This window comes from Mus caroli, unplaced genomic scaffold (assembly GCF_978045245.1).
Source record: "Mus caroli unplaced genomic scaffold, Mus_caroli_1 scaffold_8, whole genome shotgun sequence".
NCBI classification, from domain to species: domain Eukaryota; kingdom Metazoa; phylum Chordata; class Mammalia; order Rodentia; family Muridae; genus Mus; species Mus caroli.
The window spans coordinates 97,598,907-97,625,432 of record NW_028227263.1 but is presented as its reverse complement, the minus strand read 5'-3'; the positions used below and the strand labels follow the sequence as shown (position 1 = coordinate 97,625,432).

The window sequence follows — 26,526 nt, the reverse complement described above, 5'->3', positions numbered from 1 at the left end:
AAGCTGACTAGACTTAGCCAACCTGGGACACATTTCTAGCTCCTCAGAGGCTACAGACATAGCATTCACCATGCTGGGAGACGGGAGGCCCTCCGCCAAGTCTAGGGAGCACTGGGGTCTCAGAGTGGGGTGGGTAGGGGTATCCTGAGTCACCCACGCTAGAAGACGATGCCTCTGGTGTGGTTTCTGTTCCAACATATATCTGCCCGGAGACTATTCTGAAGTAGTGGGTAAGTCCTATTTGGTGCTTGGATGACCTTAGCCATAAACGTGGGGAAAGACCAGAGGAGTCTGCACTTGAAGTCCCTCTGAAGTTTCAAAGTTATATTTCATAGTACTTCTAGCCAGCCATGTTGTTACAGTTTCAGGCAGTCGGGGGGACCAAACACCCATCAAAACGAAGTGTCTGCAGCTAGACTCTTCTCTGCCAGTTTTGTCACTGGGTGGCAGACTTACTAGGGGTTTTTTTTTAGAGCTCTCTGACTGGAAAGGAACCTCAAGAACACAGCTCACAGAGGCCTGGCCAGTCAGGTTGGGATTCCTTCTCTCAGAATTCTTCAGTGCAGGCAGGCGACACCCCTCCATATTACCGATCCTCCTTTTCATCACTCTCAGGGTCACAGTTGACATTCTAACTAGATGGTAAGCCATTTCCTTACTGCTGTTCCCGGCCACTGTCGCATACCCAAGAGGTCACTGGCCACAATGTTATCCCCATCGTGCCACTAAGAAACCCAAGAACACAAGGCACACAGTGGCGTCAGACCCTTCCATTGCTGGACTGGCATTCTTTCCCTCTGCTGACTTATAACTGCTGCATGCCTGAGCCTGCCACCTAGACCAACCCCCTGTCCCAACTACATCCTCACAGGCATGTAAGATATTAAAAAAAAAAAACAAGCAGAATGGAATGTTTTCTCGGCATCCTCTTCATTAATGTGATCGGTTAGCCCCCGTGGGTGTAGAAGAGCAAGAAGTGGGAAATGAGAGTTGTTGGCAGCCTTCCCAGGCTTTTGTTAATTTTCTGAATTGAACTTGTTTTAAGTTTTAGTAGAAGGAAAGTAATAAATATTATTTTTAGGTAGGAGAAGCCAAGCTCACCCCTTTATTCTCAGCACTTGGGAGGCAGAAGCAGGAGGTTCTCAAAAATAGAAAAAAGGAAGGAAGGAAGGAAGGAAGGAAGGAAGGAAGGAAGGAAGGAAGGAAGGAAGGAAGGAAAAGAACAGAAACATTCTCTCTGACGTTCTGACCACATGACAAAGGTCATTAAATACCACATGAAAGAGTTGACCCCAGAAATGTGTCTATTGAGAAGGCGTCGTTGCCTGGGTCTGTCCAGTGTAGCTCTGAGCCAGGCAGTTGAATCACAAAGCTTCCTGGAAAAGGTGAGTAGCTCTTTAGCAAGGTTTGAAACTGTGGCTCTGGCAGACGGAAGCTGGGCGAAGTTGCAGTCAAGGATTTGGAATCCACGCCCTGTGCGAGGCATGCACTTAGCTGATGGTCTCAGGTACCAGAGAGGTCATCTTAGTCTCCCACATCCTTCGCAGCTTTACCAGAGCAGGGACAAGGCATGCCAGCTAAGTCATGCCTGGCGTGGAAAGGAACGGGGCTTTGTTCTCCTATGGAAGCACTGGAATGCCTAGGCCTCTGCCCAACCTGGCCAGACAACAGCCAGCTCTACCTCACCTGCACATGTCTCCTCACCCTTAGGACTCCAGACCACACCTCTTCCTCATTGGCTGCATCGGAGTTAGTGGCAAAACCAAGTGGGACGTGCTCGATGGGGTGGTTAGACGGCTGTTCAAAGTAAGTGTCTCGAGAAGCAAGCCACAGCAGTGGGCTCAGGGAGGGAGGAGAGCTTTGCCTCCAGAACCCAACTATATCCCCATCCTCCTCACTCCTCCCCATCCGTACATTGTCCCCTGGTCCTCCAAGGCATGGAAGGATAGTGATATGTTCAGATGGCTGACTGGCCATTCACTGGTGTCTGCCCTTGGCAATAACTGGGCAGCTAGTAAACATTTGTTCACAATGGCATCCCTGAAATTACATCCTGTTCACTATGATTAGAGTCTCAGACCTGAGGCTGAAGCCCCGGCAGTGCAGTTTTGTCCTCTGGACTGCACATGCGTGCCCAGCCCCCCATACCAGCCCTGCAATCTCTGACAGTAACATCCCACCAGTCAAGAATGCTGCTGTGGTCATGTCATTGCATTGGGTATTTGCCATATCCTCTGTCCTGTACACACACACACAGAGAGAGAGAGAGAGAGAGAGAGAGAGAGAGAGAGAGAGCACTGTGTGTATATGTACACATGCACACATATAAGCAACTTAAGGAAAGAAGGGTTTCTTTCTTCCTGGTTTACTGTTTAAGAGAAGGCATGGAGGCAGGAATGCAAGCTCACGCTGCACCCACGGTCAGAAGCAGAGATAACAGATGGTGCTCAGTTTGCTTCATTTTTTTCATTCAAGTCCAAAACCCCAACCCATAGAATAGTCCTATGTACATTTAGGGTAGGTCTTAGCTCATTGATTAACCTCATGCCCAGTGCTTGTCTCCAGGCGACGAGCCATCCCGGTCACCAGCAAAGGGATGCTCTGCATAGGGAACCTTTGAATACTTTGAAGTTGCTTTCTGGCTTTGCTGGGCCAAGGTGGGGGGTGGGAAAAGGCTTCATGTCAGTTCCTTTTTTTTTTTTTTTTAAGATTTATTTATTTATTTCATGTATGTGAGTACACTGTTGCTGTCTTCAGACACACCAGAAGAGGGCATCAGATTCCCATGATAGATGGTTGTGAGCCACCATGTGGTTGCTGGGAATTGAACTCAGGACCTCCGGAAGAGCAGTCAGTGCTCTTAACTGCAGCCCATCAGTTACTTTTTTTATGAACTTCTTTGCACCATTCATAGACTTTAAAATTTCCAGTCAAATGTAAGGAAAGCTGCCTGGCTCACCCAGATTAAATGTTCATGGTCTTGTTAGGGATGGGGGGGGGCGTTCCCCCCCCCCCGACTCCTAAGCAAATACATTTGTATCTCAAGAGACCTGGGATTCGAGGGTGTTATTCCCAGAGTGTGCCATGGCTTAATTTCAGTCCAGGTGCCATCTGAAAATAAAGACAGCACCTGTCAATCACCCAGTGAGAATGGAAGTCCCTGGAAGGTTTTAACCGGCTCTCTGATGGGGTCCGTGTTTTATTTTCTCCAGGAATACATCGTTCATGTGGACCCGGTGAGTCAGCTGGGGCTGAGTTCAGACAGTGTTCTCGGCTACAGCATTGGTGAGATCAAGCGTAGCAACGTCTCAGAGACCCCCGAGCTCCTCCCTTGTGGCTATCTTGTGGGAGAGAACACCACTATCTTGGTGACCGTCAAAGGTAAGTGGGTGCTAGCTGAGGGGTGGTGGTGGCGCATGCCTTTAATCCCAGCACTCAGGAGGCAGAGGTGGGCAGAGCCAGGCATCTCTCAGTTCAAAGGCAGCCTGGTCCACAGAGCAAGTTCTAGGACAGGCAGGGCTACCCAGAGAAACCTTGTCTCAAAAAAAAAAAAAAAAAAAAAAAATCCAAAAACCCAAGAACAAAAAAAAGTAAGTGGCTACTTGCAAAAGCTGGGACTCCCAGTGGCCAAAGTAGGTCTTGGTTTGTAGGTTTGCTCTGGGCATGTGGGTGGTTTGTTTGTTTGGCACCCCCGCCCCCCTTTTACCTTAATCACTCTGATTTAAGCAAGCTGCACCATCGGGAAACAAATCACTTCAGTTTATTGCTGAAATTAGACATCAAAAGATCCCATTAGCCTTATGACTGAGTTGATGAGAGACTAATAACTCGTTAATAACCCTGCTAAAATGGCACTTTGCCAGAGCAATGAAGGATGCTTGCCAGCCAGCCTTGGGCACGAACCCATTCTACAGATGGAGAAACTGTGAGATCCTGGAGGCTACAACAGGGGTTGCTGCAAGCAACTTTGGTGTCCCTCTTGCCCAGGTGGCTGGCTCCACGAGCCTCTGAAGCCTTGGCTCCTGGAAGTGCTGGGTTTGGGGGTACTGTGCGTCATAGCCTTCTGATCCTTGTCCCTATATCTTTCTGGCCATCTCATGATGCAAAACGCTTTCAGTATGACTTAAAAAAAAAAAAAAAAAAAGGCATGGTGGTGCACGTCTTTAATCCCAGCACTTGGGAGGCAGAGACAGGTGGATTTCTGAGTTCGAGGCCAGCCTGGTCTACAAAGTGAGTTCCAGGACAGCCAGGGCTACACAGAGAAACCCTGAAGTTTTTTAATAGTTCTGAGACTGTTTAAAAATCTAAAGCTTGAGTTTCATCTGAGATCCAAGGCAAACTGAGCTACTATTTAAAAAAGTCAAAACAAGTTATGTACTTCAAATACGTAAAGGCATTCTCATTGTGGAATGGAGGTGTGGGGTTAAAGCAAAGAATATTTGGATAAAAAAAAGACAGAAACTTAGCAGGTTAAAGACATAATGCTACAGCTGCATATCAAACATCTTAGGCTAGTGATGGAGTCAGCTGTGCTCCGAAGGGCTTGGGTAGCCCTGCCCCTCCAGCTCTTCCACCTTGGCATGCACAGTCTCTCCCTTGGACCAGCTCCACTCCACGCCTGAAGCTTTCCTTGGTGGATGTCTCATAGTCCTGGACTCTCCAACATCTTGGGGTCCCCATGGCAGCTTAAGCTTCCTTGCCGTGGCTTCTCAGGGATTCTCCTTGCAGAGATTCTGACCCTGGCATTTATTGCCTAGCTTCAGTGACTCTCTAGAGCCACAAGATCAAAGTCCATGACCCCCTCAGTCTGACACCTTATGTACCTGCAAAACTAGCACAAAGTGGATGATGTCGCCAAGTTCTTCAGCCAGCCTGTGATGGACCCTTGCCCCTTGAACTGCAGTTAGAGTGGTTTCTTGGTGTCCGACTCCATAGTCACTTCCCCAGGCGGTAGTTTGGGAGCAGGGAAGTCCCTCTACGGTTCCTTTCCTATTGTATTATGGAGCCTAGCACTTCCAGGAGCCAAGGCCCCAAAGGCTCATGGAGCTGGGTGCCTGGGCAAGAGGGATACCTAAGCCTTTCCCCCAACAAACTGCATTTCCCTATCCTCCTGTCCCACCTGTTCTTTTTCACTGTAGACCTGGATAAGAGTGGTGAGCGGGACCCATGCCACAGCTGGAGTACTCTCTTGCCTTGACATCCCCTCCATGTCTTAGTTAAGGTTTTATCGCGGTGAAGAGACACTATGACCACAGCAATGCTTATAAAGGAAAACATTTCACTGAGGCTGGCTTACAGTTCACAGGTTCAGTCCATTGTCATCATGGTGGGAACACGGTAGCATCTAGGCAGGCATGGTACTGGAGAGGTAGCTGAGAGTTCTATATCTAGATCAGCAGGCAGCAGGAAGAGAATGACAGTGAACCTGGCTTGAGCTTCTGAAACCTCAGAGCCTACTCCCAGTGACACGCTTCCTCCAACAAGGCCATACCTCCGAATAGGACCACTCCCTACCGATCTATGGGAGCCATTTTCATTCATACCGCCACAGTCCATCTTTTCTCCTCCCTCCACATAGTTCTGGTCTCTACACAGTCCTGGCTATCCTGGAACTCACCATGTAGACCAAGCTGGCCTGGAACTCACAGAGATGTGCTTGCTTCTGTCTCCTGAGTCCTCAGATTAAAGGCACGTGCCACCATGCCCCACAGTCCTTCACCTTTAAATTCAGTTTTCCAGGACATGGGCAGAAGGCAGCCGGAGTCCTTGTCAGAATGTAGCAAGAATGATCACTTGCCCTGTTCCTGATGGAGTCATGCCTACCCCACCCCCAGACATCATGAGCCTTGCTTTCATTGTTCAGATTTCTCTATGCATTCTGGTTTTCCAAATTCCCACCAGAATGGCTCACTAACCTCTGCTTGTAGTTTCTTGGCCTTTTCTAACCTGAGTTCCCAGCACTTACACACTCCTTCTGCAAACTCATTCAAGATGCCTGAGCTCTGAGTAGTGAGGGTACCACACCAATGGCCCTTCTTCTTAATACCAAGATTCTGAATGAGTAACTTTCCTAGCTGCTGTGGCGAAACACTCGGCAGAGATGGCAGAAGGAAGAGTTTATCCTGACTGTGGTTTGAAGGGATACAGTCCACAGCCCACTGGCAGATAAAAGGGTGGGTGGGGTCTGACAGAAAGAATCCTGCCTTAGGAGAAGCAAGATGAGGCTCTAGGCGTGCAGAAACAAGAACTGTGCAGCAGGAACTCCCAAGGAAGGGAGCCATTTACAACTGGGACTCACAGCACATGGTACCATGGGGCCCCCACACTGTCACCTCCATATTTCCCAGTGAGCACTACAATCAGCAAGGGGTAAAGCTGTGTACATGGAATGAGTGAAAAGATGGCCCAACCCTGGAGGAGACTGGCACTCTAGGGCCTGGCCCGTGGCTGCCATCAGTTTCAGCATTCACAAGGATCAGCCTGGGGCTGGTGAGATGGCTCAGGGGGTAAGAGCACCTGACTGCTCTTCTGAAGGTCCGAAGTTCAAATCCCAGCAACCACATGGTGGCTCACAACCATCCGTAATGAGATCTGACTCCCTCTTCTGGTGTGTCTGAAGACAGCTACAGTGTACTTACATATAATAAAAACAAATCTTAAAAAAAAAAAAAAAAAAAGGATCAGCCTGGCTTTTACATTGAGCACTAAATCCCCATCGGGTTTTGACAAAAGAGTCCCATTTGGAGTAGCAATTCACACCAGTGATAGATACCAGGACAAGGCCTGACTTTGTATATATACCCTTTTTATTTTATTTTAGTGGTATGTGTGTATGTGTGTGTGATGTGTGTTGGGGGTATGGGAATTGGTTGTCTTTTTCTTTTTTTTCTTCCCACCATGTTAGCCCCAGGGATTGGCCTGAGACTCTCAGGCTTGGTGGCAAAGCCATTTACATGCAGAGCATCAACTGAGGTAGGCACTACAAGGCTAGTAAATGCTAACAGGCAGATGGAGTCCAGAGTTCAGGGAGCCCAAAACTGGAGTTGCTGCTGACCAGGAGGGTGGCTTCCTACAGCAGCAATGTTGAGCTCTCAGCCTCCAATGTGCCTGGGTGGGCAGGAGTCTTAGGACGACCAAGAGGAACAGGATGATGTCATGAAGAGGGATGTTGTCTTGCAGAGAGATGATGCCAGAGCTAGCCTCCTCGCCCAACTGCAAGCCCTCCCCATCTCTCTCAAACAGGACTCACGGAAAACAGCCTGGACTCTCTGGTGTTTGAGTCCCTGATCCCCAAGCCCATCCTGCAGCGCTATGTATCCCTGCTGACGGAGCACCGGCGGATCATCCTCTCGGGCCCCAGCGGCACTGGGAAAACCTACCTGGCCAACCGGCTCTCTGAGTACGTGGTACTTCGGGAAGGACGGGAGTTGACAGATGGCGTCATTGCGACCTTTAATGTGGACCACAAGTCCAGCAAGGTGAGGAGGCCACCCTGAGCCCACTGCACATTGGGCTCTTTAAATGCTGCTGTCACTATGAGCATGTTCAAGCCCTCCATGCTAGAAGGCCAGGAAAGGAGCTCAGAACAGGGCTTGCAGAAACGGACAATTTGAGTTAGCTCCTCTCAGCCAGGACCATTTGGGGCAAGTCAATCCTGTCCACTCACAGAGATAGCTCCTTCAGATGTGTCTAGTTCGCCAAGAGCGTACATGTGCCTACCGGGCATTACTATTTTTTTCCCCAAATAAAACGTTTTATGAGACAACAGTATCACCAATAACAACAATCATGGCTGGCTGGCATTGATGATATCTGTCCCATAAGCAGCAAACTGTCCTCACAGAGCCCTTGAAGCCCTAGTTGTCCTTGTCTCCATGTTGCAGGACTGACAACAGCAGCTTGAAGGACATTTGTCACATGTTGGACACAACTCAGACCAACTAAGTGTTGGCACTGGGACCCTAGTTGAGATCTCAGAGGCCTGTGCGTAGCCAGCTCTATTGCCCCTCGTAGTGAACAGTGGAGTCATAGAGTCTGACCTGGTCCTGGCTGGGGGGGGGGGCTGTGAAAGGTTGTTGCAATGTCCTTCATTCATTTGTTCATTCATCCATCCATTCATTCATCCACCCATCCTCCACGATACAGTGGAAGCCTGTGATTCCTAGCTGTTAAGTGTTGGCACAACATGCCTGGAGTATCAAAAGTGACTTGGAAAAGGCTCCTCTGCCTTATGAGTCATCTCACGCACCTGAGAAGATTAGATCTCAGGCCTGTTACTTATATCCATGGTTATCGGCCCTGCTTACCGGTTCCCCTTGTGCTTTTGATGGGGGGGGGCGGTGAGAAAAAGCTCTCATCTCTCTGTCTACAGCTTAGGAGCGGATGAGAGAAGGAAGGCCATGTGGTGGTTGGCAAACTGTGCCCAAGCTGATCCCATTTCCCTGCAAGGGTAGAGTGTCCATGCAGGGTGTGGCTAAGCCATGCTCTGCAGGGCTGGCTAAGAGGGCTAAGAGTTCCAAATGAGAAGGAACCGCTGTGGTGAGCAGCGGTTGAGAGGAGGGGAAAACCTGGAACATTTTCATGAGCCAGCTGAACTTTGGCTTGAAAGGGGAGCCTGGAGAGGTGTGCACCTGTAAGAGATGGAGGAACCATCCCCTTCGCCCCCTAGTAGCTGGGCAGTTCTCACAGGCCTCAGTCTGACCCAACCTGTCGCTTACCCCTGGTACAGTCTCCGGATGGTGGCCTGGCTCTATGCCTTAACTTCTGTAAAAAGGAGCTAATCACGGTCCATTCATCACAGAGTTTTACCACCCTGCCTAAGTCCCCATGGGTGTCCTAAGTGATGTCATCAGACTCCCCTCAAGAGGCTCTGGAAAGCCATCTTCCCTGCTGTTCCATCCTTGTGTCTTTTCCTGGTGTGTAGCCCTGACCCAGGCACACTGGGCTGTCCCAGTCTCCAACCAAGATAACCGTCAAGGTTCAGTTGCAGCAGGTCCTTCGCTGGTCCCGGGGCATATAGACTCACCTGGCCCTATTTGCTTTCCCATCTTTCAGAGCACTACCCAGCAGCACTTACATGTGGCTGGAACCTCTTCTGGTCCAATGACCTCTGCAGAGTTAGCTCCCAAGAGGATGCTTTGGAGATAGCTAAGGATGAGACACCTGCCTTCAGAAACCTGGGAAATTTAGCATAATAACAAGAAATGATAGTTTCCTAAAGAAATGGTCAAGTGGGAATTAAAAACTGGACCTATAGGCTGGGATGTCCCAGAATCCACATTTTAAAGAAAAATATTAGGTATGATGGCTTGCTTATAATCCAGTACTGGAGAGGTAGAGACAAGTAGATGCCAGGGATTCATCAGACAGACAGCCTAACCAGCTTGGTGACAGGGAGAGAGAGGGAGAGAGAGAAAGAAGGAGAGAGAGAAGGAGAGAGAGAAGAGAGAAAAGAGAGAGATCCTGTCTCAAAACACAGGGTTGATGGTACCTATCTGAGGAACAACACTCAAGTTTGTCCTCTGTACACACAGGTACACACATGTATATGCATACATATGCCTGTGTGTACATGCACAGCAGGGAAACAAGAGCCCTTGAGCAGGGCTGGAGAGATGGCTCAGCAGCCCTGAGTAAGCACTGAATGCTCTTCTGAAGGTCCTGAGTTCAAATCCCAGCAACCACATGGTGGCTCACAACCATCCGTAATGAGATCTGACACCTTCTTCTGGTGCATCTGAAGTCAGCTACAGTGTATTTATGTATAATAATAAATCTTTGAGCTCGGAGTGAGCAGGGACTGAGCGAGCAGAGTTGACCTGAGCCAGCAGAGCTCCTAAAATTCAATTCCCAACAACCACATGAAGGGTCACAACCATCTGTACAGCTACAATGTACTCACATACATAAAATAAATCTTTAAAAACTAAAAAGGCCTTGAACAGACATTTTATAAAAGGCCGTAGGCAGACCACCACAGGCCTTCCATGTCCCATGCTCATGTCATCCCTGGAGCACCACACCGATGCCCTGTGACAGATAGGGTCTCAGGTAGTGTCCACAGTGTGACTTCATAACAGGCTCCTTCTTCCTGCCTTGGCCTTGGACAGCGAAGGCCTGGAGCACGTGAATCTTCCCGCTCCAAGCTCATTCCGCTTACCCCGTAGGAGCTACGCCAGTATCTGTCCAACCTGGCTGACCAGTGCAACAGCGAGAACAACGCCGTGGATATGCCTCTGGTGATCATCTTGGACAACCTGCACCACGTCAGCTCTCTGGGCGAGATCTTCAACGGGCTGCTTAACTGCAAATACCACAAATGGTAAAGGGGGCTCTAGACCTCTGGGCAGGGAGGGTGGCAGGGGCCACTCAGTGAGCCAGGCTATCGTGACAGTGAAGTGTTGAATGCACAGCCAGAGTGGGAGGGGGTGGGACGACCATAGTCCGTTGCCTGTAAGCCCTTGCTCTCCAGGTCACCCCTAACTCTGGGCTTCTCACATTGTGTTCCCAACAGCCCTTACATCATCGGCACGATGAACCAGGCTACCTCTTCCACTCCCAACCTGCAGCTTCATCATAACTTCAGGTGAGGTACCCTGCCCCTCATCCAGGTAGAATGGTGGGTGCTCAGCCCTCTCAGAGCATCTGGTGTAGGCTAGGCTTTCTGTTGGGCGTTTCCTCCAGCTTAGCTCATTTAGTTCTCACAGCGACCTTATGTAATTCCATTTACCCATCGGGTTTACAATGAAGAAACAGAGGCTCAGGGAACCTAACATAAGAGCCATACACCAGTCAGGACAGAAGCCTACACCCTGACCTCTGTGACTCTCAGTCACTGGGTCAGTATCAGGAGGCAGCTGAGGCCATGTGTCCTGGCCTCTATTCAGCATGAGCAGTGATGGCCTGTGCCTTTAAATGTCCCCATGTAGCAGGGTCTGTGGAGCTACCAGTTCTATCTATCCTCTGTGAATCCTTCATGGCTGGACTCCCCTCCAAGGGTAGTTCATCTCCATCAAGATGGTGACACAGCTTGCCCTGGCTTCACTCAGCACCCTCACGGCTCCCCGTGCCTCTCTCTAGGTAGGGGATAGACTTCGCCACCTTAGCCTGGACCCTGCACACTTTTTTTTCACTGGCCACCACACAAGCCTCCCCTCAAGGGTGTACTAAATGCAGCCTCCACTACAATAAGTGTACTCACCTTTCCATTCCCAGACACTATAGTTTTTAAAGCTTGCCAGTCTTGTTGGGCATCCTTGCGACTGAAAGGCATTCCTTGTTTCTCCCAGGTGGGTGCTTTGTGCCAACCACACGGAGCCCGTGAAGGGTTTCCTCGGCCGCTTCCTGAGGAGGAAGCTCATGGAGACAGAGATCAGTGGGCGGGTGCGCAATGCGGAGCTGGTGAAGATCATCAACTGGATCCCGAAGGTCTGGCATCACCTCAACCGCTTCCTGGAGGCCCACAGCTCCTCAGATGTCACCATCGGTAGGTGGGAGGCCAGGCAGGCTGGGACAAGCTAATGGAAGGATAGCGTAGGCAGTGGTCTTCCAAGAGCCCTGGCTCCCTTGTGTGTTACCCTCTGGGTCTTGGCCAGGACAGGACCCAGCAGAGATGTCTTGCTGTCCTCAGAGATAAAGAAGGGCAGAGGGACACACCTCAAGCCATGATCCCCACCACTACTTAGAGAGTTGAGTATCCCTTTTACGAGGGAAGCTTACACCGGGGAGCCCACCCTGCCCCATTTCAGTTGTGATGTCTCTTACTGTGGTCCCCAGGTCCCCGGCTCTTCCTGTCATGTCCCATTGATGTGGATGGTTCCAGAGTGTGGTTCACTGACCTGTGGAACTACTCCATAATCCCCTACCTCCTGGAAGCTGTCAGAGAAGGACTCCAGGTGAGAAGCATGCTCCTCTTGGCTTCCTCAGACTTGAGTGCCCCGTGCTCTCCTTCTGCGTGGTCTTCCGTATGGCACACGGTGGAAACAACTGCTGCTTGAAAGTCTTGGCTCAGCTGCTCATTAGCACTGTGACTCCAGGCAAAGCGTTTCACCGTCTCTGCCTTATCGGGAGGGGAGATAACAGCATTACTCTGCCACAGAGAGTTGTAAGGGTTAAATGAAACCATGGCCATCAAGCCTCCAGCGTGGGAATGTAAAAGAGATCCAACCAGATACATGGGTTTGATTTGTTCATCTGTCTTATGTGGTTCAAGTCCTAGATTAGGCCTAAGATCTGGGCCAAGTTTTATCGTTACAATTTTTCAAGAGGAGAAAATTGAGGCCCAAAGATCATAAAAGCAAAGCCTCGACGAGGCATCGTGGTACACCCCATGAAATCTTACACTTGGGAAAAAGAGAGGTAGGTTGTAAGTTCAAGGTTGTAGTGGCAGATGACCTTATAAGTTCTTACCAAGCATAGGCAAGACTCTGGGTTCTGAGACACTGTAGAAAAACTTCATCCCAGGTACTTCGACCTCAAGGCCAGGCAGGATATTGCCTACCCAGCCTCAGCACCCCTCACAGGTGGTTCTGGCGGGCTCTTCTGGTTGCACATCTCTTATGTCCAGTAGCATCTGGGGAGCACCCGCTGCTGTCACTCAGCTTAGGAGTTACTGAGGAGCTTGGGATGGCTTGATGGTTGTCTGGAGGACCTACTGCTGCCCCTGGGCCCTCCTTCCTCATACGTTCTCCCACTTGTGTCCTCTTTGCCTCGAGCGGACCTTCTGATAACCGAAGGGGAATGACCTGAGTCACTTGAGAAAAGCCAGAGGCGACTGAGCAAAGATATCCAAGGTGTCCAAGGAGACAAAGACCACTCTTGAGCTGACCCCTTGGTCCCCAGTGGCTGGTGGTAGCAAGGCCCCTCCCATTTGGAGGTGAACTGAAAGGGAGGTTTCAGGCATAGCTGGGGAAGTCACCTATGATTCCTTTGCTCAGGGAGCCACTGCAGAAGGGTCTCTTGCTCTTCATCCAGCCAAGAGCAAGGGCATAGATAGGAGGGGCTTCAAAGGGGCTGCTGCTGAAGGGCCTGCCTGTGGCAGGGACCAAGTGGATGTGTCATTCTTAGAGGTTATCTGAAGGACATGTCCTCAGTGTAGAAGCAGTGAAGGGAGACAGCTGAGTTAGGATTACCTAGTACCACCCTGTCCCAAATCTCCTAGCTCTGCCTCGTGAATTAGTACAGGAGGCGGCTCTAAAGTATGCTGATTCATAAGGATTGGCCGTGTTCTCCCTGTCGGGGTTAAGGTGGAAGTTGGAGGATCTACCAGGCTTTACACCAGGGGCCTGGCACTCCTGCAGCCCTGAGAGGATACAAGGAAGAAAACCCAAGGCCAGCCAAAGCTTTGACCTTAACATAGTTCCCTCAGCAGACCACCATGATTGAGTGAGGGCTGGAGTCCAGAGCCATGTGACAGCTACAGCTACTTTGTGACAATGAGGCCATCCTAGGGTCTCCTGTAACTTACAAGGGAACTGTTATAGGTAACCAGGAAACAAAAGTTTTATTGGTTGGTTTTGCTGGGTTTTTGTTGATGTTTTTTGTTTGTTTGTTTTTGTTTTTGTTTTTTTGAGACAGAGTTTCTCTGTGTAGCCCTGGCTGTCCTGGAGCTCACTCTGTAGACCAGGCTGTCCTTGAACTCAGAAATCCACCTGCCTCTGCCTCCCAAGTGCTGGGATTAAGGGCGTGCGCCACCACTGTCCGATGGTTTTTGTTGTTTTAAACACAGTATCTTATATAGCCTAAACTGGCCTTGAACTCTGTATGTAGCCCAGGCTAGCCTTGAATTTCTGATGTTTCTGCTTCAAGCTCCAGCATGCAGGGATTGTAGACACGTGCTAACACACTTGCAGTGTTTTTTGTTTGTTTGGGGGGTGTTGTGTTGTTTTGGTTTTGGTTTTTGCTTGCTTATTTTGCTGTTGTTTGATACAGAGTCTCTCTATGTAGACCAGCCTGGCCTTGAACCCACAGAGATCTGCCTGCCTTTGCCTCCTGAGTTCTGGGATTAAAGGTGTACACTGCTGTGCCTGGTTTAGTGTTAGGCAGGGTTCTACCTGTGGTTTCACTTGGTGAGAAAAGTCCTTTATTTTTAAAAAGCTCATTTGAATTCCCCTTTCTCCTTGGCTCCCTCTGAGGGAAGGCTGAGTGTGTGCCAGGTACCATATGGGAGTCACTCCCTCCTCACCTCTCCCCTGCACAGTGGCCATGAGGGAAGCATACTGTCATTTAGAACATGTGTGCCCTTTCTTGGCCAAGGCTATGAGTCGAGAAGAGGTGGAGACCTCAGAATAGGTTCCAAAGGGGGCTGTCACGTGTTAGGAGCCAGAAAGAGGGCTGCCCATGGGGAGACTGGGAAAGAACACAGGGAAGTCATTCTGCAGGCACCAGCCTTTACCATCAGACTCAGGCAATCCTTGCGTGTGGGCGGGACAGGACATGACACCACATCGCCCCCTAGTGGATAGCATGCAGGTGGTAGTATCTTTTTCTGGAATCTGTGAATGAAAGTCACCTGTGTGTAAGTCATGCCTAGAAGTGTTTCCTAAATGTGAATGTTGGTGCTGCCGTGCACATCCAGGAGTCCTGTGCTTCCTGTGGGATCAGGAGGTTCGCAGCATCCCAAATCTTAGTTTCCAGTGTCTTAGCATCATCCTTAATTCCTACTGAGAAGCCAGTAGTACACCAGCTTCCTCCTCCCTGGGGAAAGTGATTGTCTGCCTGTCCAGCTGCCCCTCCGTTGCCCTCCAGAGTCTGCAGAAGAGCCCGGAAGCTGCACAACACTTCCTCTGCTTGCCTTAGACTGACTCACGGCCACCTGGTTTTGACCACATCCTGTAGAATGTAGGAAGGCTTGTAAAAAAAATGTTTTTTGTTCTTACAGCTAATGTTTGCTGCACCTACAAATGCTTACCTTATGACTCAGTCTCAGGTCCCATTCCCCGTTGTCAGCAGAAACGCTTGCCAGTGTGTCTGGTGTCTGCAGAGCGGAGCAATTCAGAAGGCCTGGTGTTGGGAGTAGACTGGGGGTGTTAAGGGCAGGAGCTGCAGAAGGACACCCAGAGACCTTTCCTCAGTTACCAAGGTCCTCTGACACCCTCTGCAGTCCCCTGTGCCAGCTTTGGCTTTCCCCTCCAAAAAATGGAAAAAAAAAATCTGACCTATGGGACAATTGTACTGGCCTGGTTTCTGAAAACCCAGTTGTTCTCTGAGCCTATAGTGCAGGGGCTAAGGATGAAGAGCAAGTGTGTACAAAACCACTGGGCCTCAGGAGTGCTAAAGGCATGCTCAGCCTCAGCCTTAGTGGTCTAAGGCCTTGAGGGTCCCCTTAGAAAGGCAGTCTTGTTCCTTCAGAGGGCCCGGTAGGGAGAGGCTTCTAATCTGAATTCGCTCCTTCAGCTGTAACCATCCCCATCTGCTTCTGTGTCCTCTTTACTCCTGATCCACACATGGGTTCACACCTGCTCCTCTCCCAAATCGTTCTTGCTCATACTGAACTGCTTTAGGCTGCTGGACTGAATTCAAGGACCAAGATTGATGAAGGGAGCTGTAGCAGCAAACTAGGCTAGAGGCTAGGCTGGGGTATGGGGAGACAATGAGCTGACATCTGACAAGATAATGTCATAGGAGGTGCTGGGGTAAAGTGAAGGAGGAAGCCACTAATATAGAGAGATGGGCTTATCTAAGGTGGGGGTAGGATAGGTGGCATCCTGGATAGAAATCAGATTCTAAGACCTGGAGTAACTCAGGGGACTCGGGGAGAGGGGACCCACCAGAGCGAATGATGAACTTAGGCCAGGCTGACATGGGGAGGTCTGGTGAACAGCCCCGCTCTCAGGCTCCAGTAATATCATTTCTGCTGATTCAAAGTGGTCCCGTGGGTGAGTAAGAGGGAAAGGCCCCAAGAAGGAAGTTTGAGTCCTGGGTTCTAATCCAGATCTGCCTTCCAACCTTTCACATCAGCAGTGCTGTTAGCTTCTGGTTTCCCATCAGATAAGAGAAGGCACCTGTTAAGTAGACAGGCTCTTTTTCAGTTGAGAAACTGTGACTTTCAAGGGTGTGGTTCCATTGGACCAGAGCTGGACCCCGTTATGTATTAGTCTCAGTTCTATTTACCTCTTCATTTCCCCTCTGCAGCTTCCAAGAGGGTAGAAGAAGCTCACAGGGAAGTGGTGTCTGGAATTTTCCATCTATGTACCCTGAAGTCACTGTAGAAGTACCTCTTTACAGCCCAGACAACCCTGCCCTGCCTTGCCCTGTCTGTGAACATGCCCTATCATGTCTGCTTTGATGCCAGTGGCCAGAGGGTAGCAGACTTGATCTGCAATGGCTCTTCTGGGGCTCCCCCATCTCTAAGCCGTGGGGCGATGCTTCTATTCGAGTCATCATTGCTGTTCGTGGCTGGCCCCTGGCACCCAGGGCACGCAGAGGAAACAGACATGCCAGACCCAGCCTCACAGTGATCAGAGCCTCGCTGTGAGAAGCCACCCAGCTTAGGTTTCCATTCTTTAAAGAATACATACATCTCACAAAGCTGTCAGGAACAGTCATTAAGATTACTGCCAGGTCAGGGCCTCAAGACTTGAGAAAAAGCAGGATATTGTTGGCCTTATAAAACTAAAAGATGGTATAGCTCGCCCTTTGGGGACTACATCGGTTCCTCTCACTGGCAAATCTGAGAATCCGGAGCCAGCAAAGGTCTCATCACTGTTGCCCGTGCACAGTGTCCTCTCTTAATGTTGTACTTAAAAAGGGACTTGCATGCCCACAGAAGCACTCTTGAGAGTCAGATATACTTGAAAAATGGGGGTTCAGGACCGGGGAGATAGCTCAGCTGTCCGTGTGCGTGTCACACAAGCAGCAAGGAAGAGGACCACAGGTCAGATCGCCAGAACCCATGTAAATTCCCAATAGCTATGGGGTCCCACTTTTACTTCCATGCTCAGAATATGCAGAAATGAGACCCCCCCAGAGCATGTTGGCAGGTACACTAGCTGAATCACGCATCTCTGGTTCCAGCTGACCGACTGCCTCAATGAGCACAGTGTGGAAGACACCCAGTAAACTCCCAACATTGACCTTGGGGCCTCCACATGTGCATGAAAAAAAAAGTGAGAAAAAAAATAATACAGGTTTATTTCATCATCAGACCCTTGTCTTGCCATGTTGCTACCCAGAACCCAATCTCTGAGTGGGCTTAGGCTTAACCAGTGGGACTCTAGAGGTGACTTGGGAAGGTTAGTAGAGAGTGAGCCCGTGTCTGTTAGACTGAGCGCCTAACCATTGGCTGTGTTTATCCTGGATGAGTTCTCTAGTTCAGAATGCTATTCATAATGCTGGTTTAGGAGGTTTTCCATTAAGCTACAGAACTGGGGCAACAAGAGAGAGTCTCGGCCTGCTTCCGGACTTCCGTTTTGCCTGTTTGCAGCTCTACGGAAGGCGTGCCCCCTGGGAGGACCCCGCCAAGTGGGTAATGGACACCTACCCATGGGCTGCCAGCCCACAGCAGCATGAGTGGCCCCCACTCCTGCAGCTCCGGCCTGAGGACGTGGGTTTCGATGGCTACTCCCTGCCTCGGGAGGGGTCAACAAGCAAGCAGGTGCCCCCCAGCGACACTGAAGGAGATCCATTGGTGAGTTGACAGCACTGAAGGGAGTGGCAGCCACGGGCTGGGTGGGAGGCAAAGCTCTCGGGGTGTGGGAGATTGGCAAAAGCTTGTTGTGGAAGGCTGGACTCACCCCATGGATAGGGACGAGACGATCCTCTCTGGTATTTTCTTCCATGGGTGTGCATTTCCCGTTTAAGGCCTTTAACTTCACTTGAAGTTGTTCTTTTTTTTTTTTAATTTTTAATATTTTTTATTACATATTTTCCTCAATTACATTTCCAATACTATCCCAAAAGTCCCCCATAGCGCCCCCCCACTTCCCTACCCACCCATTCCCATTCTTTTGGCCCTGGCATTCCCCTATATTGGGGCATATAAAGTTTGCAAGTCCAATGGGCCTCTCTTTCCATTGATGGAGTTGTTCTTGTATAAGGTTGAACGTTCGATGTTTTTATTTCCTTCCCCTTTGAATGTCCTCTGCCCCTCTGTTTGGCCTCTGATTCGAGATGGTACCATTGCCATATATTGTCCTAGAGAGTGCTAGGGACTTGGCTCCCAAGCTAGACAATGAGAGGTTTTTAAGACCAGGAGACACAAGCAGAAGACATGACAGCCCCAACCCAGGTACCTGGCTAGCGGGATGAGACTGAACTATGCTTTGCTAAGGGACAAGAGAAACTTAAAAAAAGAAAAAAAAAAAAAGAGGAAGGAAGACAAACAGACAGACCTTGGGTAGCAATGATAAAGTCCCAATGCATAGACATGCTGCCAAGTTATACCTCACTCAACAAAAAGCCATAGGAGCTTTTTGGAGGAAGGAAGAAAGTGTGCCCAAGTCCCCCCAGATATGGCTGTCAGCCTGCCTGAAACCCGCCCCTCACTTTGATGGCAGCTACGACAGAAGTCGGACAAAGAATATTGCTTGCATTGCATAATTGGAAGAACACTCTTCAGAAGGGCGGCAGGGCTGGAAGGCAGCCACATCACCTGTTCTAGCCCTCGTGAGGAGCCAGTGGACTAAATAAATGCCAGCAGTAGTCTGCGTCCTGCCAGTAGGTGCTGCAGCACAGCCACACCGTGAGGGCTGACTAAAAGAATTCAACGCTGCTATCCTGCCCAGGGTCTGAAGGGAATACCGGATCCAGCAGACATTTCTCAAGGCCAAGGTCATGCGGGTCGTACTGAGGCTAGCAAGGTCATTGTGTCCTTCCTGAGATCTGGACTGACTGGATTTTATCTCAGAACCATACACTGTGGACGCTGGGGGTATTTGATAGTGAGTAGCCCTCCCTGCTGCAGAGAATTAACTGCTGTATTGCAGCCAGAGGAGGTTAGGAGCAAAGGCTTGGGTTCTTTCTTTACTTGAGGTAAAGGTGGCAGGCAACAGCTCACACACTGTCTTAGTTAGGGTTTCACTGCTGTGAACAGACACCATGACCAAGGCAACTCTTAGAAGGATAGCATCTAATTAGGGCTGCCTTACAGGTTTAGAGGCTCAGTCCAGTATCCTCAAGGTGGGAGCTTGGCAGCATCTAGGCAGGCATGGTGCAGGAGAAACTGGGAGTTCCACATCTTCATCTGCAGGCTGTTAGGAGAGTACTGACTTCCAGGCAGCTAGGACGAGGGACTTAAAGCCCACAGCCACAGTGACACACCTACTCCAAGGCCACATCTCCACGTAGTGCCACTCGCTGGGCCAAACATATTCAAAAGCTTGCTCTGCAGCGGGTGGGCTGTTCTTGAGTGGTCAGCACACCATATCCTTTGCTCCCCCAAGAGATCAGCCCTGCGTCTGGTCCACGCACGGGACAAGGGAGGCTCGGGTGCTTTGGTACGTGGTGTGGCGCATATCCCCTGCACCATGATTGCTCCTGGCAAGCTGCTCCTCCCCTACCCAAAGGCTGTGGCAGTGACTGAGGCCCCTATGCCTTAGATGTCAAGGCTGCTAGCGACAGCTGTGGGGATGGCATTGGTAGGGTTTTGCACTCAACTCACAGTGTGGCAAGTATATTAGCTCATCCCAGACCTCCACATGATGGGCAGGAACTATTAAGTTTGAGCAGTAAGGAAATGCCACAGGAAAGGACTAAGTAACCTTTCGAGGTCATGCAAGGGCAAGCAGGGAAGCTGGACTCTGAGCCCAGGACTCTTGTGCTCTTGTCTGCAGCCTCTCTGGTGAGCCCTGACCTCCGGGGTGAGTCTGGAGCAGGTGTCAGGGACTCCAAAGAGGCCAGGGTGAGCTTCCCAGCCAACTGTCAGGCACTCCAACCCCTCTGCTCTCCCCACAGATGAACATGCTGATGAGGTTGCAGGAGGCAGCCAACTACTCCAGCCCCCAGAGCTATGACAGCGACTCCAACAGCAACAGCCACCATGACGACATCCTGGACTCGTCCCTGGAGTCCACTCTGTGACCGAGGCTCCCCCCCTCTCCCTCGCTCCATCCCACCCCGCATCCTCCACTTCATTCTGAAGATGACTTCCTGAGCCAGCCCTGGCTGCCACAGCCTTGAAGCCAGAGCAGAGTAGCGGGAGCAGGAACCCCTCCTCGTCCCTTGCTCTCTGCCCTCGCACGAGCAGCCCAGGACCTCCCCTCCCGACAGTGACAACTGTACTAGCCTCTGTTCTGCCCTCATCCTCATTTTTTTTTTTGCCTTGTTGCCGTGACCTCCGTGAGACACTGAAAATACTTCATGGGAAAGGATCCTCACTGTTGAGATATAAAGGGTTTAAATGGAAATTTTAAACGTAAGATTCCACTTGGTGCCCTGAAACCCAACAGCATCCCTCCACATACTACCCCCCAGACAGAAAAGACTAAACTCAACTTGGAAACACAGACAGCAGGGCTTACTCCCAGCACAGACCCGCCAGTTTGGGTCTGGCCACCAGCACCCCAGAGCCATGCCACCCACCCTCCACGGAAGAATTGGTGCTAACAAGGGCGCCTGCTTGGAGCGCCACCCAGGGACACCAATACATCACATGTCTCTGTTTTCCACATGGTGCTCGCCTTCCCGAGAGGTATTCTGTCTATTCCAGTGCACCCCTCCCCCTATTCCCAGCCCATCATCCCTCCCACCCACCCCTCCCCCACCCCCATGATCTGTGAGAGCAAGTGAAGATGCAAGAATGTGAGTGAGCGGATGGGGCTAGCAACACAGAAAAGCGCGCCTGTTTCCTTCGTCTGTCTAAATGGTCAGGTTTCTGTCCGCAAACACTGTGTACTGTACAAGTAGTTCTTTGGAGAACTATCAACCCCTGCCTGTGTCTGCCTTTCTTCCTGGTTGATTGTGAAGGCCCCTTTCCCCCAACCCCCACTCCCTTGACCAGAATTAGTCCTTTGGTGAAAGCAAGAACTAAGTAGAGTTTGCCTCCTCCCTCAGCCTGGGTTTTCAGTGTCCACTGTCACAGTTCTGGGCCCTCGACACCTCCTTCCGGGGCTGTGTGGGCATCCATATTCTTTCAGATAGACGAGGACCAGTTCTCCTCCTGTGGGTGAGCCACGGACCTCGCCTTTCCTTCTTGTCTCTGAGAGCTGAGAACCCCACAGCATCACCTTGGGCACCCCAGACCCCAGTTGCAGAAGGAGTTGATGATGCCCCCTCACCAAAAGCTGGCGCTTCCCTCAGATCCAATGTGACACAGCTTAGCCAGGGAGGGGCGGCCACCCTTCCCAGAATCCCGGCCGGCCGTGCCTCTGTCCCGATGAGCCTTGCCTGACCTCTTCGGTGCTGACCGCCCCCATACAATGCCTTACTGGTTTTGTGCTGACCGTGTCCATTCACATGAGTGTTGTGCCTGCCTGGGGTTGTGTGTGTGTGTGTGTGTGTGTGTGTGTGTGTGTGTCTTCCCCATCGAAGTAAACAGGGCTATAAGTCATCTATCCATGAAGAGAACACAAGTTGCCGACCTCTCATTTCAGAGAGTCATCTGTGTGGATGTATGATTGGGGTAGGGGAGGGGGAGGGAGAGAGAGAGAGAGAGAGAGAGAGAGAGAGAGAGAGAGAGAGAGAGAGAGAGAGAGAGAGATGTTTTTTAGGCTCCTATCAGTCTCCAGCCAACAAATTCACTGGACAGTGACCCCACAAGTCCATTCAACCTTGCAAATTTGTACTCTAGGACACCCCCACCCCCACCAGTGTGCCATGGCTTCAGCACACTGGTGTCCTCTTCACCGTATGGACATCTTTGAGCTCTTTGTGTTTTATAGAAACTTTCCTGGCCCCACCAATGGTGTCTCTGTTAACGATCAGGGTTTTTAACCTCATCTTTGATATTCTATTCTTGAACGTTTGTCTTTTTTTTTTTTTTTTACCCTAAGAGCTTGACCCAAAACTGCTCGCTTTCCTTGGAATGGCACTGATTTTCTTCCTCATTGAAAGGAACAAGAATGTGTCCTGCTAACTGGTAACTAGAAACATTTCCGTTCCCTGCAGTAAGCCCAGACCCAGCCTGCCTTTGCTACTAGTGTGGATGTGAGTGTGTCTTCTGTTGTTTTGTTTGTAATAAAAGTTTCAAACCACGTGTCTAGCCTGTGACCAGGGCCAAACCCTGAGCCTTCCAGTGCCCCTGAAGGGTAGCCCTTCTCAGTCTTGTCTCCCAGCAACGGCCGTACACTCTCATACTGTGAATTTGGGAGGTAGGAAAATCGAACCCCTCCTCGACATAGTTTTCTCAGTCACCTTAGGAGTACACCCCACTAACATTGCTTAAAACTGTTTCCTTAGCAACACCCTCTCCCCACTCTCCATGCCCAGATGTCTCTCCCAGCCCACCCAAGATCGCAACAGCAGCCTGTGTACCCATTGCTGCCTGACTTGGTTCTGTAGCCCCAGAGTGCCTCCTGGTTCAGCCACCTTCCTGAAACACTGGGAAGCGGGGCTGTCTGAAAGGCATATTTCCGACTGGGTCATGATTTTCCTTTTCAGTTGCTCGACCTTGGACAAAATGACTTTGTACCCATTTAGAACTCTGTCTGCAATGCTTCCATTTTGCCTTTTTCTATAGATAGGCTACTTTTGAAATCCTATGCAATGCCGCTGCTGAGGTACCAGGGGGAGCCAAAAATTTTCTTCCCAGGAGGCCAAGAATTCTACAGAAGTCCTTTTAACTTAAGGTTGGGGGTGGGGTGGGAGTGTGACAAGGGCAAGACTCGCCCAGATCTTCCTCTGGCCTTAGGGACATTTTAAATTTTATTGTTTAATGCTCGACTTTAAAATTCTGTGTGCTCAAATTCCAACCCTGGCAAATCTACTTCAAAAGCAAAAACAATCCAACTTTGCAGATATCGAATGGGAGGTTTGCTGTCTTGACCTGCTTGTCTCGAGCCGAGCGGTTTATGAAACATGTTCTATAAGATGTACATTTTTTTTTCATTGTAACATAGAAATTGTAAATATCTGATGAAACTGCTGCATTTTGATGACTTTTTTCTAGCCATTTTTAAAGAGAAAACTAGGAATTGAGTATTTTGTGTACGGTATGTTCCCCCCCCCCCCCCCACCACCTCTCCATCCCTCTCCCCTCTCTATTTAATTCTCATTTGTCATCAGGTTTTTGGGTTTGAGAACAATCCGCTGGAGATCTGCCCCATGTCATAGAGAATAAAGCTGATGATTGTACCAGTCTTAAATTATTCATGATCCAATAAACTTAATGCTTATTTATTCATACTGGTGGTTTGGCTTCTCTGTTCTTATGAGACCCGTCTCATGTTGAGTTCACGCCAGGAGGACATTGTTCTACCCCAGAGGCTGTGAAGCTGAGAAACCTCAAACCTGCTTCAGATCCACCCTTGCTCGGAAGTTGTCAGGAGTACCTCTGTCCATTTCTCCTGGAAGTCACCACTGCTCACTTGTTGGAGCAGCAGCCACCACTCTGCCACCCTTTAGGAGCCGGAGCCCCATCCACAGATGCTGCTTTCTCATGTCCGCCTGGCCCTCCAAATACTCTTAGTCTCTGTTGTTCAAGATTACAGGAATTTTGTTTGGATTTTTGCCTTTTGGGTTTTGTGGGGTGTTTTGTTTTGCTTGTTTTGAGAGACGGCCTTACATATCCCATGCTGGTCTCAGATTTACTACTTAGCCAGGGATAGCCTCGACCTTCTAATACTCCTGCCTGCATCCTCCTGAATGCCAGAGTTACAGGTACGCATGGCCATATCTGGTCCTGGATGGAACCCAGCTCTTCCTGCATGCTGTGCAAACATGCTTGCCTGGAGCCCCAGCTTCAAGTTTATGTTTTTTCCATTGTGCATTCTTGCCAGGCACCTCAGAATCACTGCTGGCATGGATGCAGTGAGCCAATCAGGGTCTTCTCCCCTCGGGCACTGCAAATCCAAGTTGCTTTCTGAAACGTGGAAGGTGCTGTCACTGTGCTGTGTTAGGCAATGCTAGGGCTCACTCACTCAGTACTGCCCGTCAGCCTTCCTCTAGCTCCCTTCTCTAGCACCGACATCCTTGGGCGATCCCTACCCTTTTACTGTTACAATCAACTTGTGAGATCAGATATTATTGTACCCAAATGTCTCTTTCACTGTGGTCACAAATGACAGGAGTTCACTCTTCTGTTTGGTTTGCACAGGGTCTCACTAGATGGCTCCGGGCTGGCCTGGAACTTTATCGAGTAGCTCAGGTTGGCATTAACTCACAGAAATCTGCCTGGCTCTTATGTCTAAATTTTGCACCACCACATCCCACTGTTTTACTCTTTTCTTAATGGATAACTAGCATTCAACTGTCTATATACAAAGTTTTGCCATCTGCTCACCTATGGGCTATCGTCTTAGTTGGCTCCATAGCATAGCTACTGAGAATGCCAGGTAATGAACCACCCCTAGCTCTGATAGATCTGTTGTCCAACTAATCCAGCAATGGGCAGCTGTGGATGGGAAGCCCAAGAATCCAGTAGTTGCTCAGTCCCACGAGGCTAGTTGTTTCAGCCGGTCTTCTGTATATGTAGGTTCTAATAGATGTGCTGGCAAGGAAGTGCAAGCAGGTGAAGAATAGTGAGTCTTCCTTCTTCCAATGTCCTTAGATAGGCCTCCAGCAGAAGATGTGGCCCAGATTAAAGGTGTGTACCACCATGCCTGGATCTGGGACTTGCTTTGAGCCAGGCTGACCTTTAATTTAGAGATCTGATTGGCTCAGGCTCCTGGGATTAAAGGCATGTACTACCTTGCCTGGGCCTAAGCCTTTCATGGCCACTATGCCTCAAGATCTCGATGCCAAGATCCAGGTCAGAAACTTGTGTCTTCCAGCTGCAAGATCAGGAGATCACCGGTGAGCCCTCCCAATTCTAGATTGTAGTTCATTCCAGGTATAGTCAAGTTGACAACTAGGAATAGCCATTACAGCCACTGAGCCGTGTCTCCAGCCCATTTGATTGTTTTGAGAAACCTCTGTAGTGTTCTCATAGCTGTACTATATACATTCCCATTGACACTATATGAACTCCCCTTCTCCATAGTTCACTGGCATTTTATATTTTGTCCTTTTGATACCATCTATGCTAGCTGGGCTCCTGGGTGTTGCTGGCACTCCCTGGACAACCCATCCAGAGGCCAGGGACCTCCCCACTTACCACAGAAAAAGATTTTTGCTGTGTATTCCACACTTACAAATTGTCACAAGCTTTCTTCAAAATTCCACATAATTTGCAAAATAACCCCAGAGAGGATTTTTTTCCTCCCACTTTACACTAGTAATTTAATAAAAAGAAATTCAGAGAAGATTTGTCACGACACTGCAGCTGAAGGGTGGGAGAATGGAAGCTCAGCCAGCTTTCAACTTCAAATCCTGCCTGGCCAGTGGCCCAGTGATCTTGGGAGCCTTGGTCTGCACTACCATGACGTTAGCAGACACAGGCATCAGCAGGTGATGTCTCATCTTAGCACTCACCTTTAGCAGCAACCACAGAGGATAGAGGTTTAAAGAGTCCTGTGGCTCACAGTGAAATTGATCCTATGCAGCACAGCTGGCTCCAGTATTGATGACTTGAAATTTCCAGGCCATATTGCATGATGGCCTGGCCAGGAGAAGATGGAGAATTCAGATGTTAGCATGGGCAGATTCAATGAGTGTCCAAAAAGAAAGAGGTGGAGGGAAGAGAAGTGACGAGGAGGGTCTGGCTAGATACCTGCAGCCCACAAAGTGCGTGCTAAGTGCTGTCCCTGATTGCTATGTGCTGCTTCCTGGTGTGTCCTGGGAAATGGGATTGGCACACACAGAGCACATGATGGGCTGGGTGACTCTAAAGAAGAAATGATTTAAAGTCACCATGTGCCCAGCACCTCTGACATGCTATTATATTATTAGATAATATAATATAATTAGATAATATAATGTACATTATATAATTATATTCTTGTTTATTATATGATATATTTAAATTATATTATATAACTATATTATATAATCAATATATTAATATAAATATATAGCCACACATTATATGATATTTATAATATAATAATGTTATATTATACTATATTATATTATTACCATCACCTTATAGGTGTGAAGTATCCTAAGCAATGTTCAGTAATTTACTCTACAGCAGAAATGGAATTTTTTTTATTTTACTATTTTTATTTTATTTCATCTGTAGGTGCGTTTTGTCTGCATGTTTATCTGTGAACTACCTGTGTTCCTAGACCAGAATAGGACATCAAGTCTTCTGGAACTGGACTTACAGACAGTTGTGAGCTGCCATGTGGGTGCTGGGAATTGAACCCAGGACCTAAGAGCAGCCAGTGTTCTTAACCACTAAGCCATCTTCTCAGCTCTCAGAAATGGGGTTCTTATTAGCCATACAGTCCGTGCTCTTTCCCATGTGACCTGCTAATCTTGGATGCAGGGGCATCCAAGCGGGGCAGGGGAGGGTCGTACATCCTTCTAACACTATCATGAATCATCCCCAAG

The 26,526-nt window shown here is 49.4% G+C and overlaps 1 protein-coding gene across 5 annotated transcripts in view; it reads left to right on the top strand.

Moving 5' to 3' along the window:
- The window catches only part of Nav2 (neuron navigator 2), a 373,079-nt gene extending 349,802 nt beyond the window's left edge, over positions 1-23,277 (top strand). For all 5 annotated transcript variants that reach the window (XM_085841707.1, XM_085841706.1, XM_085841708.1 and 2 more), the window contains 9 exons: positions 1,711-1,806; positions 3,213-3,381; positions 7,243-7,478; positions 10,167-10,321; positions 10,514-10,585; positions 11,289-11,485; positions 11,776-11,894; positions 17,423-17,626; positions 19,891-23,277. In XM_085841707.1, coding sequence (XP_085697833.1) covers positions 1,711-1,806; positions 3,213-3,381; positions 7,243-7,478; positions 10,167-10,321; positions 10,514-10,585; positions 11,289-11,485; positions 11,776-11,894; positions 17,423-17,626; positions 19,891-20,016 — 1,374 coding nt within the window. In that variant the 3' untranslated portion in view covers positions 20,017-23,277. The remainder of the gene's footprint in view (positions 1-1,710; positions 1,807-3,212; positions 3,382-7,242; positions 7,479-10,166; positions 10,322-10,513; positions 10,586-11,288; positions 11,486-11,775; positions 11,895-17,422; positions 17,627-19,890) is intronic.
- The last annotated feature ends 3,249 nt before the right edge of the window (positions 23,278-26,526 follow it).